Here is a 13773-nt window from a genome sequence, read left to right as displayed (position 1 = left end):
GAATCATCAGGCTTACACACTTCACAGCACTCATCATAGCGCATACCCTCCCCAATGTCCATAACCCTCTCCACAACCCCCACCCCCCAGCAACCCTCAGCTTGTTCTGTGAGACTAAGAGTGAGACAACTGTCATTTTGATAGATCTGGACAATTGCCTTCCCTCATCCACACATGCACCACAAGGTAGATGGGCACCTGCTTTCTACCAGGTTTTGGATCTTTGCCAGACCATTCAGAAAAACAGTATCTCTGTGTTTCTTTGTATGTCTCTTGCAAATGAGACTGAGCAACTTTCTATATGTCTAAGTACCATTTGTATTTCTTTCTCTGTGAACTGAGTGCTTGTTTCCTTGGCCAGGTTTTTCTCTTGGGTGATTGGCTTTTGTCATATCACTTTCTGAGAGCAAATTAAATACTGGAGAGATTAGTCCTTTGTGATACAAGTCGCAAATAGTTCTCCACTTTGATGTTTGCTGTAGTTCATACATACATGTGTGCATAATATTTATTTAAAGCAAAAATATGTTATCTGCTTGTATCTAAATATTCTAAAGATGCAGATACAGAGAAAGTAAAAAATGTCTTTCTCTTTCCCTTTTACTACCACTGCTGAGGTATGAGTCTTTTCAGATGTTTCTCTCTGTGCCTACAAAACATGCATATAATTTTGTTGGGTTTTTTCCTTCAAAGAAATAAGATAATTGTATTAATATTATTTAGCAGCTTGTCTTTTTAACATGACATGTTATGAATAATCTCTCAAGTTAATACACACAGATCTCCCTCTTTTCTTTTTTTTTTGTAAGAGAGTGCATGTGCCTGCATGTGGGCAGGCAAAGGGGGGGGAGGAGCAGAAGGCTAGGGAGAGAGAGAATCTCAAGCAAGCTCCACGCTCAACATGGAGACAGACACAGGGCTGAATCTCAGGGCATCTCCCAGCCCTGAAATTATGCCCTGAGCCGAAATCAAGAATCAGACACTTTGAGCCACCCAGGCTCCCCTTCATTCATTATTTTTAACGACCTACCAGTAGACCCATGTTTACTTAACTGGCCTCCTGTTGTTGGACACTGGAGTCTTTTCCTAACTTGGATCTGAGCACTGTGGAAGTGGAAGTCCTGGCACAGGGCTGGGTCTGAGGTGTGGGATAGATTACTAGGGCTCTCATAGGGCCTTACATTTTGAAAGGGGCAGCAAATGGCCTTCCCAAAAGACTTCTCCAGTTGTGTTCCATCCAGTAGTGAGTCATTTCTTCACATGGTCAGCTGTTTCTTCCCTTATTGGTCAACCTTTGGGATTATTTTTCTTGTGCACTATGAGTAGACCCTTTGGGTATCCCAGCATGGTCAGCTGTCCTGGAGTCTCCTTTGGATTTCTGCCCCTGTGTGGGAGACCCCACCCTTGCCTGCTGTTAAGGGGAATGTTAAGACACTGGGTGTCCTTGGGGCGCCTGGGTGGCTCAGTGGATTAAAGCCTTTGCCTTCGGCTCAGGTCATGGTTCCAGGGTCCTGGGATGGAGCCCTACATCAGGCTCCCTGCCGAGCAGAGAGCGTGCTTCCCCCTCTCTTTCTGCCTGCCTCTCTGCCTACTTGTGATCTTTGTCTGTCAAATAAATAAACAAAATCTTTAAAAAAAAAAAAAAAAAGACACTGGATATCCAAGGGATGCATGCTCCCCCTCAATGAGTCCCCCTTGATCTTGTGTTCTTTGCCAACCCAGAAAGCCCGCTCCAGTTCTATGTGAACTACCCAAACAGCGGGAGCGTCTCTGCGTACGGTCCAGGCCTGGTGTATGGAGTGGCCAACAAAACCGCCACCTTCACCATCGTCACCGAGGATGCAGGAGAAGGTACTGTGTCGTCTCTGTGGGTTTTGTGCTTCCGGCCATCTGTTTGGAGAGTTGAGTGGACACAGTTCCGGGACAGCTTTAAAAATTAGACTGCTGAGTGGTAGCTTTTGTCTTGTCTTTTCCCCTCCATCTCTTCTGTAGAGCTGCTCTGTCTTCACCCAAGGCAGAACTTTTGAGGTCCTCTGTGTTCTGATGGAAATCCGTTTGATGCTGTGAGATGTTTTTACGGGATTTGCCTGAAATTTAAGCATGTTTTTTGGTAGATGATGTTCTTCTTTTGTTCTTTTTTGCACGTGTACATGTATCTAGAAGACTGCCTGAGTTACTGCCCATTCCAGATACACCTCCATGCCTGTGCCCCTTGTCACCATGGAGACTTCTCAGTTTGTGGTCCTTTTTTGAAGATTTTCTTTTTAAGTAATCACACCCAACACAGGGCTCAAAATCAGAACCCCAGGATCGAGAGTCGCATGCTCTGCTGACTGAGCCAGTCGGGTGCCCCTAAATGTGTGGTCCTTACTAGATTTTCATGATGGCACCTGGTGCCCCACCAGCAGGAACAGCCTATGTGTGGCTCCCCTATATGTGTGGCTTGTGTGCTGGACGCCTTTCACGTCCCATGTATCCCGAAGAATAGAGAGATCTTGAAGGTCACTTATAGTGAATATTTCAGCTGGTGAAATGTCTTTCCAGTGGGCGGATTTGGCATGTCATTTGCTTTGCTCTGACATTCCCCTTAGTGGCCCACGTGGCGTGCATCAGCCTCTTGTTCCCAGCGTTGGGACCACCCTGGATGAGTTGTGATCTCTGTTGAAACAAGGGAACACACTCTCTCTAAGGGCTCGCCCTCCTCCCTCCCATCTGCAGGTGGCCTAGACTTGGCTATCGAGGGACCCTCCAAGGCTGAAATCAGCTGCATTGACAACAAAGATGGGACATGCACCGTGACCTATCTGCCCACCCTGCCAGGGGACTACAGCATTCTGGTCAAGTACAATGACAAGCACATCCCTGGCAGCCCCTTCACAGCCAAGATCACAGGTAGGATTACCTGGCTCGTTTGGGGGGTAGGCGGGTGGGAGAGGCTGCCTACAGGGAGGTGTGGCTGCCTGGACAGCCCCTCTCCCCATCAGACCTGCAGCAGCAGGCTAGGCATCTAAGTGTAGGTTCTACTTCCAGACTCCTTGGGGAGGAATTGGGGTGCAAAGTCAACTTCGGGCTGGCCCAGTTCCTCCAGTAGCCAGTAATCCAAGGGAAAGCTTACAGTACCTGTCTGAAGGCCCTTGTTTGGTGCTAGTCAGGCCATAGCATGCCAGTAGCAGGCCCTCAGGTAGAGGCATTCACATACTCCTTGATTCACGTAAATACATGAACTCGAAGATACTATCTTCAGCATCACTGCTGTATAGATTTCCTTTCCATTTTTTGGATGGAAAAACTGACACTGGGTGAGATAGTGACTTAGCCAAATTGATAACGTGGGTATTCGGGGACTCAGACCCAGGTTATGTGATTCAAAGCCCACACTCCCAGTATCTGTTGTGCTGGCTGTGTTCATATTACGCTGTCAGGAGGTCATAAAGAAGATAAGAAAGGCGAGGTTCTTGACCCTGAGGTGTTCAGACCTGTCCGTGGGCAGTCAGCAGTCCCACGTGGAGCATGAGGTACTTGTGCCTGAGGAATGTCCAAGGCAGGAGGGTGACAAGTGCCTCCTGCTGGCAAAGGCCTTTAGAAAGTGGCCCGTGAAGCCTCGAGTCTCCTGCCAGTTCGCAGACACCATCAGCCAGCACTCATCGTTGGTTAGGTCTGCTCATGGTCCCAGACGGGCTTTTTCACTGAACTCCGAGTAACTCATTCTCCGTGCTCCTGCGTAAACAGTGTGTGGCTAGGGAAACCACATGTAACCCGAGTTGCCTGGTGGGGGGGGGTGTTTCCCAGACGACAGCAGACGCTGCTCTCAGGTGAAGCTGGGCTCTGCCGCGGACTTCCTGCTTGACATCAGCGAGACAGACCTGAGCACCCTGACGGCCAGCATTAAGGCACCATCCGGCCGCGACGAGCCCTGTCTCCTCAAGAGGCTGCCCAACAACCACATTGGTGAGCCCAGGCTGCCTTCCTGGCTGGGGCTAGGGCTGGGGCAGGGGATCGAGGGGGACGGGCTTTCCTCCAGTCCCATCCTGGGGACCTGATAGCACATGAGAGCATGCAGCTGGGTTGCACATGCTGAGTCCGCATGCGTTTCTGCATTGAGCTGTTGACCATCCTCTTGGACACTCTGGGCTGCTGGAGAGTCAGGAGGGAAGTCCATTTTCATTCCTGCACGTGTGTCTCCCTCCCGCTTCCTCTCTTTCATCCTGTCTCTGGACCTTACCAACCCCAGTCTATGCTCCGGTGCAGGCATCTCCTTCATTCCCCGGGAGGTGGGCGAGCACCTGGTCAGCATCAAGAAGAACGGCAACCATGTGGCCAACAGCCCCGTGTCCATCATGGTGGTCCAGTCCGAGATCGGTGATGCACGCAGAGCCAAAGTCTATGGCCGTGGCCTGTCGGAAGGCCGGACTTTCGAGATGTCTGAATTCATCGTGGACACAAGGGATGCAGGTGTGTGGAGACGTTCCTGGGGAAAGGCTTGTGGGAACGGTCTTCTTTTTGCTCGGGCTGCTTGTCTTTTCATCCTACCACCTCCGCTTTCTTTCTGAGCATCCTTCAAGCTGTAGGTCTTGTACCTGCATCAGCATTTAGGGCCCACAACCCCCAGTGAACTGGGTATTACCTGTATTTCTAGAGGAAGAAAGTGAGGCTTTACATAAGTGCACAGCCTGTCTGCTCCTGGCATCTGAATCCAGAGCCAAAACAAGTCACAGATCTGTCATGATGGGTACTCCCACCCTCACCGGCCGCTTTCCAGGACCTCCTGGGCTCATCCCAAGCAGAGGAGGTTGGCCAGCTGGCCAAGATCATGTCAGCCTAGCTGTGCTTTCATGGAAATGTGGAATCTCTTCCTGTTTCCTCTTTAAGTTTTAAAAACGGCTTGAATTGGATCGGGCCTCTTCACACTATGCCATGTGGCCATATATATCTTCATTGTCTGCCTTCTTGCGTCATGTCCATTTTGGTGGCTTTGGGACAAAGTGACAGTGCCAGGGGAGAGAGCTCGAGAATTTTTTGTCCTGGTGGGCCGATGCTCCCTCTTGATTCTTCAGGTTGTTAAACCTTTGGATCTGCTCCCTTAGGGGTTTCCCGGCTAGATGGAGACACCTGGGCGCAGTTTGAACATTCACATTCTCAGACCTGGAGCTGGTGATGAATACATGCCATTCTTGGAGGCGTGTGGTCAGAGCGTCTTCCCCAGCAGGTTCTGTAGGACAGGGGCTCCGTGGGATGTTAATACATACCCTTGACAGGAGCTGTGGTCAAAGCCACGCTCAGAGGTTTTTGGCTATGGGATTTCACTTGCTCCCCTGCCTGAGGCTCTTTGATGGGGGCTGCCTGCCGTTTCTATCTTTCCACCATCTGGAAATAACAGCTTGAATTTCCGTTCCTTCTGCATGCGTCGCGCTCCCCCTCCCCAGTGAGTTGTGGTGCCATCAGCCCCGGGCTACCGTGTTGCAGGTTATGGTGGCATATCCCTGGCAGTGGAAGGCCCCAGCAAAGTGGACATCCAGACAGAGGACCTGGAAGATGGCACTTGCAAGGTCTCCTACTTCCCCACTGTGCCCGGCGTTTACATTGTCTCCACCAAGTTCGCTGATGAGCACGTACCTGGTGCGTCTGGCCCCCTCTGCCCTCCCTGTGTGGCGCTTGGGTTTTCTGTCAGTGCCGTGCCTCAGCCTCAGGGCTGCTCACCAGGGCCTTCTCGGTTTTCGCAGGGAGCCCGTTCACCGTGAAGATCAGCGGGGAGGGGAGAGTCAAGGAGAGCATCACTCGGACCAGTCGGGCCCCGTCTGTGGCCACTGTCGGGAGCATCTGTGACCTGAACCTGAAAATCCCAGGTGAGCGTGAGGAACGTGGGGGTCAGGGCGGCGAGCACCCCTGGGAGCCATGTCTGGGCATGGCCTGGGACGTACTAAGTGCTCTGTGGGTGACTATTTGTAAGTAAGTAAGCAGTGTATTTGTTTGTATTTTTCATACTGTTTTCACAGAGTCCCAGCCAAGGAAAAAATACCTGTTTACCTGTTCCCTTTTTCTTCTTCCAAATGAAAATTTTTTTATTGTGTCGCATGACGGGGAAACAGATAGGCTTTTAGATTTGAATTTACTATCCGTTGAATAGAGTCATGTCAGTGAGAGAATTGGCCCTGTCCATGCCAATAGTTGGAAGTATTTCAGAGGTGTCAGCCCAATGGCATCCTTCTAATATTTGATGCATTTCTTCCATCCCTACAGTGAGAATGGAGACTGGGTGGGTGGGCCACATCCGGCCTTTTCGTCGTGAATGGTGTAAATGGACACTTCAATCTGTCTGAATATGGCCCAGGTTCCTTCTGTAAAGAGCTGTCCCCGGGGTGCCTGGGTGGCTCAGTCAGTTAAGCGTCTGTCTTTGGCTCAGGTCATGATCCCAGAGTCCTGGGATCAAGTCCCACATCAGGCTTCCTGCTCAGCGGGGAGTCTGTTGCTCCCGCTCCCTCTGCCCCTTTGCCTGCTTGTGCACACTCTCTCCCTCTCTTTCCCTCAAATAAATAAAAAGTAAAGAGCCATCACAGTGAATGCAGGTGTAAGGGTCCTATGCCCACAAGCGGGCACAGGCTGTGTTGTGGCACAAATCCGTGTGGACAGAAAATGGAAACAGTCTTCAGATCACGCTCAGGTTGTGGTTTGGAGAAGAGGCTGCTTCTCCTCCACTGCTCTTCCCCTCTTTCCCAACATGCCCCACTTCTACCTACTCTGCCTCCCCCATGGTCCTCAGTGGCATCTTCCTATGTGGCTGCACCGCTGGCCACGTGAGAATGCGGGGAAAGCCTCCTTACTGCAGCATCCATATGGAATCACTTATTAAAAATCGCTGGTGCATTATGATCGTGAAAAGTTCAGGTGTTCCATCCCCGGGAAAGGAAGTGTCATCGCATCTCTGATCAGCCAGGAGGGTTGTGGCTCACATGTGAGGCACAGAGCTGGACCCCAGTCGCCTCCAGCTTCCTGGACACGTGGGGTCCCTTTCCAGTCGCATCTGTGCACTTCTCACACGCTGGAGTGTGGTCATCTATTGATAGTCCCACATCATTTTTTTTTTTTAAAGAATTTTATCCACTTATTTATTCGAGAGCGAGCAAGCAGGGGGAAGGAGCGGAGGGAGAGGGACAAGCAGACTCCACACTGAGCGTGGAGCCCGACACAGGGCTTGAACTCATCACCCTGAAATCATGACCTGAGCCCGAATCAAGAGGTGGACGCTTGACCGAGTGAGCCATGCAGACGCGCCTCCACATCATATTTTTAGTGACGACATAAGATTCCTTTCCATGTCCTGATGCACTGTCCTTCCTTGTGTAGTCTCAGCGCACGCACACTCATTTCCATCCCCGGATTCCGACAGCCGGGGCTCTGTAACGTTCTCCGCTGTGTGCTCGGTCCGTCAGCACGTCGGATGGTTGCCCCGGGGTGGGAAGGCGCGGCTGCTGTGATTTGAATGCTCCCCCACCCTGGCAGACAGACCGCCCTCCTGATAAAGGATCCATGCCCATCTCTCCATTTCCCCACCAGCCCTGGGCAGTGTTTCCTTCTCACTTTGACCAATCCAGTGGAAAAATACGGTATCTGGTTTTCAGTTCCATTTCTCGGGTCCCTAGTGACATGGACTGTGTTTTTGTCAGCTTTACATTCCTCATTTTGCAAGTTCTCTGTTTCCGGAGGAACTAGCAGGTCAGTTACTTTTTCCCTAAGGTCTCCCTGGCTCTTGGCTCCTCTTTTCTCTGATCAGGTCCTTCTCAGTGCCGGCTGACTCTGGGTGAGACTCGCTTCCCCCCTCATTACCTAAACGAGCCTCTGTCCTCGGTTAGAATGGAGGACAGCTCATCAGTTTCCAGATGTCCTCTGGACCCAGGCCATGTGGGGCGACCCTCTCCTCAACTGCCCTTCCTTTCTCTGTCCTCAGGGCTCAAAGTCATGGCTGCTCAGCCGAGGTCGTTGTAGGGCTGGCGAGCGCAGCTTCATGTGGCTCTAGGTGATGGCATTACATGGTCACCCAGCATGCGGTGTGCCTGTCTCTACCACGTCAGTGTGAGCACGGTCACTGGCACGGCATGAGCGCCGAGGGTGTGGCAGACGCGGTCTGCGTCCCCGGGTCGGTGACCGGAGGCGTCACTCTTCTGAAAGCATGGCCTCTGGTATTTGACTCGCTCAAAGCTTGGCTCACGCACGGTTTCCCTTTGTGGTTGTGACCAACGTGGGTTCACTTGTTCTCTAAATGCATTTGTCTTGTTGCCTCAAAGAAATGCCAAGTCTTCTTGAAGGTACGGGGTGACAGTTCTTGAATTTTCTCCCCTTACTTACCCGTGGAAAAGAGCCCCAGGAAGCATGATGGGTGGGCACGTGTCACCTTTGGCTTAGGAACATCTGATCTGTTATAATGGTTTCTGTTTACCTGCTGTCACTTACCAGCTCCAGGCCCTGGTTTGAAACCGCTGTGTGGAATTAATGCCAGCTAGGAAGTCTATAAAAGTAGTCGGTGGGGCAGACAGTGTCACTATCCCTACAACATTCTCTGCACTGCGTGGCTGGAGGGGCCCTGGCATCTCCATGGTGGCCACAGCAACCCAGGGTTTGAGGGAGACAGGAGGGTAGGCATCCCGCCCGAGTGGGAGGAAAGCCTGAGTACCCCATATCCCACCCTGGGCTGCCCTCTGCCCTGCCTTGCCCTCTGCTGCTTGCCCTGCATGGCCTGCTCTGCCTTGGTCCCTCACCCTAACCCTGCTCTCTTCCTCCCCAAACTTCTGCCCCCTTTCAGAAATCAACAGCAGTGACATGTCAGCCCATGTCACCAGCCCCTCTGGCCGCATCACCGAGGCAGAGATCGTGTCCGTGGGGAAGAATTCTCACTGTGTCCGGTTTGTGCCCCAGGAGATGGGCGTTCACACAGTCAGCGTCAAGTACCGCGGCCAGCACGTGACCGGCAGCCCCTTCCAGTTCACCGTGGGGCCACTGGGAGAGGGGGGCGCCCACAAGGTCCGTGCGGGAGGCCCTGGCTTGGAGAGAGGAGAAGCAGGGGTCCCAGGTGAGCTTGCGGGCGGGCTCGTGACTTGAGAACAGGAGGACCCTACAGGTGTGAGCACCCCACGTTCTTCACGGGTATGGGATTCTGACGGTGGTATTGAGGGGCATTCTTTAAAACAAGGCCTCTGTGGCTACACGTGATTGGGAATTGCCCACTTACCCAAAGCTAATAAACAAGCTTACTGAGAGACCCACAGAGCCTGTAACTGTGTGGGGGGGCATCTAAGAGGGACGCAGGCTAAGGAAGCTCTTTGCAGACCATCCTGCAGCGTTGACATTTGGTGGAAGACACTGGAATTCTACAAAACCCATTGTGGTGGTGGTTGCTGGTGGGAAAATCTGTAGGGACAAAGCTGAGCGTTTTCAGAGATGTTCAGAGATGCCTGATTTCCCACAAACTTCATGTTCTCGTGGGTGATGCTCCGAAAACATCGGTGATGCCCTCCCTTGGGGCTCTGCCTGGCCTTAAAGGAGAGAAAAGGGAGCAGATGGAACCCAGCATCGTAGATGTGAGCTAGAAGAGAGTATGTCCCAAGCTTGGTCGCTAACCAAGTGTTTCTTTGCTTTAGCCGAATTCAGCATCTGGACCCGGGAAGCAGGTGCTGGTGGCTTGTCCATTGCTGTCGAAGGCCCTAGTAAGGCTGAGATTACATTCGATGACCATAAAAATGGATCGTGTGGTGTGTCTTACATTGCCCAGGAGCCTGGTATGTAATCATGAGCCAGCTGAGGATGTGTTCCTTGTTGGGGGATGCCTAGGCTGTAGGGAACGGAAGCCTGGCCAGCTAGCTCAAGTCAATGGAGTTTATCTGTATGGGTGCGTGGGAGCACCTTCTAGAAATCCATGGCAGGAAATCAGTCGGGTCTCAGGGCAGGAAGTGTGGTTCTCTGGTACCTCTCTGTTGGCCTCTCCTTCATTCCTTCATTCAGCCCTGTCCTTCCTCCCGCTGACCAGGCTCTCTTCCCATCCTTGATCACTGGCTCTGTGGGCTCAGGGCTCTGAGCTCCCTCAAGTAGCAGCTCTTGACCTTTTGTGAGCCGTGGACTCTCTTGGGCATCTCATAAAGCCTACAGGGACTGTTCTCAGGATAATGTTTTAAACATACAAAATAAAATGCATTGGGTTATAAAAGAAATCAGTTATATTAAAATGGAGTTATCAAAATCTTCAGGAGAATGTGTAACATAGTAACATAAACACATTCTTCCTGAATACATTAAGTCCTAGGATTTGGCAATGGTCTGCTAAGGACCTTAATTTCAAAGTAGAGCTGAGAGTAAATAATACGTTAAGGTATATATAAAACTGTAAAGTGACATGAAAATATCTGTGATCTTTGTTGGTGACAGAATCGCGCTTCTGATGTGTGCTTTGAGTGTTTCTTACTGATGTTTCTTTTTTTTTTTTTTTTTTAAGATTTTATTTATTTATTTGACAGAGAGAAAGATCACAAGTAGGCAGAGAGGCAGACAGAGAGAGAGAGGGAAGCAGGCTCCCTGCTGAGCAGAGAGCCCAGTGCAGGGCTCCATCCCAGGACCCTGAGATCATGGCCTGAGCTGAAGGCGGAGCTTAACCTACTGAGCCACCCAGGCCCCCCTCTTGTTGACCTTTCTAATAGAAAGAAAGGAAATGCTAAATTTCAGTCTGAACTTAGTGAAAGTAAGATGTAATTTTTTTTCCCATTCAAGTTTCCTAGGTCTCCTGAGTTCTATAAGCAGGACCTTAGGGAGGCCTTGGACCCAAGTTAAGACTCTTGACCCTTGGGGTGCCTGGGTGTCTCAGTCAGTTCAGTGTCTGTCTTTGGCTCAGGTCATGATTCTGGGGTCCTGGGATCAGGCTCCCTGCTTGGCGAAGCGTCTCCTTCTCGCTCTACCCCTCCCCCCACTCATGCATGTGCTTGCACACACTCTCTCTCTCAAATAAATAAATAAAATCTTGAAGAAGAAGAAGAAGAATATCGGCCCTTTCCTGACTAAAGGAATCCTATTGGCTCAACCTCAGCTAGGTGACCTGCCCTCAGCCAACCAACCAGCCCTGACGGTCGGGGAGGCAGAGGCTCTGGGAAGGCATTTCAGCCCTAGGAAGGAAGCCAGAGGCCGCTCTGGAACCACCTTCCCAGATTCTCTGAAATGATGGGACTTTTCTGCCCCCGCAGGTAACTACGAAGTGTCTGTCAAGTTCAACGATGAGCACATCCCTGACAGCCCTTACCTGGTGCCGGTCGTCGCACCCTCGGACGACGCCCGCCGCCTCACTGTTATGAGCCTTCAGGTGAGACGCAAGGAAACATCCGTCTCATTGGCCACAGGCCGACCAGTGAAACCCTGGACTCTTGAGGCCGCTTCAATCCTCCCTTCAGTGCCAAGGGCCCCGTTCCAGTGGGACCAGAGATGCTGCCAGCTGTAGAGGACCCTTCTTCCCATGGCAGAGTGAAACCCCCACCACCACCATGGTTAGGACAGGAGACACTTGGGGCAAGCGGAAACAGGGCCACAGTCAACAGAACACCTCAACATTTGGGAACAAGTTCGTTTCTTAAATATTTATTCAAGAGAAACAAAGGAGGCCTGTTAATAATCGGTTAAGGGTTAAGGAGGACTTTCCAACAGAACGAACACCAGGCCAACAGTCCAGGGGCGTTCTGCCGGCTACTGCAGGCTTCCGTTCCCTCCAAAAAGTCAATTGCAGTTGATTTTATTATGGTGCTTTATTTATAAGGGTGCAAGGTACCCCCTAAGGACCTGATCAGTATTAAATCCTTGCATGAGCCTGGGGAGTAGGTTTCTCCTGACCCCATTTTAAAGATGGAGAAACTGAGGTATAGAGAGGTTACGGCTACTAGAAACCAGCTAGCGTGAGGCAGAGGGATGGTCTCTGTGGCTCCAGAACCCGTGGTCTTAACCATGGCCCCGTGAATCCCCGCCCTGGCACAGTGGCAAGCAGTTACGTAGTCCGACCTGTGGGGATAGCCAGAAAGTGTAACTTTCCCCCTGTCTTCAACAGGCTGTCAAAGTCAAGGTTTCATTAGAGCCTGCAGCCAGACTAAAAACCGGTAGGGATGCCTTTGGGTCATTACTCAGGACACTGAAAAGCAATTAGGTGTCAGAAACCAGGAGTAGCAGTTCAGTTGCAGAATCACACCAGAGTCCCCCAGTCTGATTTCTGATCAGTGGGATTTCTCAGTAGCCTTCAGCTGCCCCACCCCCACCCCCATTTTTGAAAATCCTGTATCTGAGGTTGGTGATCTCATCGACCCTAATTCCACACACTTGGTTTACATGTGAGATTCTAACCTTATCCTGAGGAGAACTAGTGCTGCTGGTTGTTCCGAAACATCAGACTGAACCCAAAGCAGACTCACCTCGGCGGATTGAAGAGGCCTCACCCAAGAGTCCTCAGGGTGCGACCGGGTCGCTGTGGTGTAGATGTTTTTCTTGTGTTTCATTTAAAGGCTTCTTAACAGACGTTTCTTCTGTGGCCGACTTAACTAAAACCTGTGGAGGGAGATAAACCCAGCCTTTGTTGAGGGCAGAGAGCTGCCTTCATGCATCTCGAAGATTTCTCTCAGATCTTCTGAGGCGTTTATCTCCCTCTTGAGGATTTAGCGGCAAGCGGATTCAGGTAATGTAAATGGTTCTGTCCCCAAAAAACCTGGTTTGGAGAAATCCTCTCCAGGAGACTTTTCTGTAGTCGCCTCTCATCACCGTTAGGTCGTCAATATTTGAACAAGTGTGCAGTGGGCTGTGCGTCTCTTTGTCCCATTCCGCACCCCTCCCCCCTCACCCTGGGTCACTTGGTGCTGAGTGATATGTAAATTATTTATCGGAGATTTGCCCGCGGCCTGCAGGCCAACATCTGGTGCTGATTAGGAAAAGAGAGGCATGTATTGTTTTGTCTTGCTTTTAAGACTTTTTAGAAAATTAAAGTCGGCTGGCATTTCGTAGAGGAGGGGATGGTGGGACGGGGGCAATCTGGCGATCCAAGATTCCCGAATTTCGTGTGCAGTCCTCTCTCCCCACCCTGTGACCTCCAGTGCAGCACAGTGCAATAGAATGTTCTACAACAATGGAAACGTCTCACATCTCTGTGCCACGTGGTAGCCACTGGCCACACGTGGTTGTTAGGCCTTGAAATGTCACTAATGTAACTGAGGAATCAGGTCTTCAATTTAATTTAATTTAATTGATTTAAATTTTTAAAAATATATTCTTCTGTGGCTCATGGCTACCAGCTAAGCAGTGTAGCTTTACTGCCTTATTGGTGAGACGTGGTCCTGGGACAAGCAGCCTCAGCATTGCCTGGGAGTTTACTAGAATCCTAGAACTCTAGGCTCTCCGTGCCCCCCCACCCCCCGCCCCGGCCTCTGACCCGCTGGATCAGAATCTGCATTTTAACAAGACCCCCACGTGCTTCGATCGCACCCTACGGTATCATCTGAGGAGTGGCTGGCTGATCGACTTCACCACAAAACTGCCAACGAATTAAATCCTGTGGTTCAGGCAGGACTGGCCAATTTTAAACTATCTTAAGCATCTAAACCTCTAATCCCCTTCTCCTGGGAGAGGCTATAGTTTCCAGGGCTGAGTGTGGAGGGTAAAACTGAACCAGTGAAGAGTAAAAAAAAAAAAAAAAAAAAAAAGTCTAGGCGCACTAGACTTCTTTCTGTTGAGGCGGGGCAGGACGGCAGAGGGTGGGGGAAGACGGGGAGTTAA

At 50.9% G+C, this 13773-nt stretch overlaps 1 protein-coding gene across 3 annotated transcripts in view; it reads left to right on the top strand.

The window, feature by feature from the left end:
- The window catches only part of FLNB (filamin B), a 146821-nt gene that overhangs the window by 121762 nt on the left and 11286 nt on the right, over positions 1-13773 (top strand). For all 3 annotated transcript variants that reach the window (XM_044253309.1, XM_044253311.1, XM_044253310.1), the window contains 9 exons: positions 1723-1851; positions 2719-2892; positions 3790-3948; positions 4249-4452; positions 5464-5616; positions 5721-5843; positions 8795-9061; positions 9630-9767; positions 11217-11332. In XM_044253309.1, the coding sequence (XP_044109244.1) occupies positions 1723-1851; positions 2719-2892; positions 3790-3948; positions 4249-4452; positions 5464-5616; positions 5721-5843; positions 8795-9061; positions 9630-9767; positions 11217-11332 (1463 nt within the window). The remainder of the gene's footprint in view (positions 1-1722; positions 1852-2718; positions 2893-3789; positions 3949-4248; positions 4453-5463; positions 5617-5720; positions 5844-8794; positions 9062-9629; positions 9768-11216; positions 11333-13773) is intronic.

The sequence above is a fragment of the Neovison vison genome, chromosome 6, assembly GCF_020171115.1.
Source record: "Neovison vison isolate M4711 chromosome 6, ASM_NN_V1, whole genome shotgun sequence".
NCBI classification, from domain to species: domain Eukaryota; kingdom Metazoa; phylum Chordata; class Mammalia; order Carnivora; family Mustelidae; genus Neogale; species Neogale vison.
The sequence above is the reverse complement of the archived record's forward strand: the minus strand, read 5'-3'. Positions and strand labels throughout refer to the sequence as shown.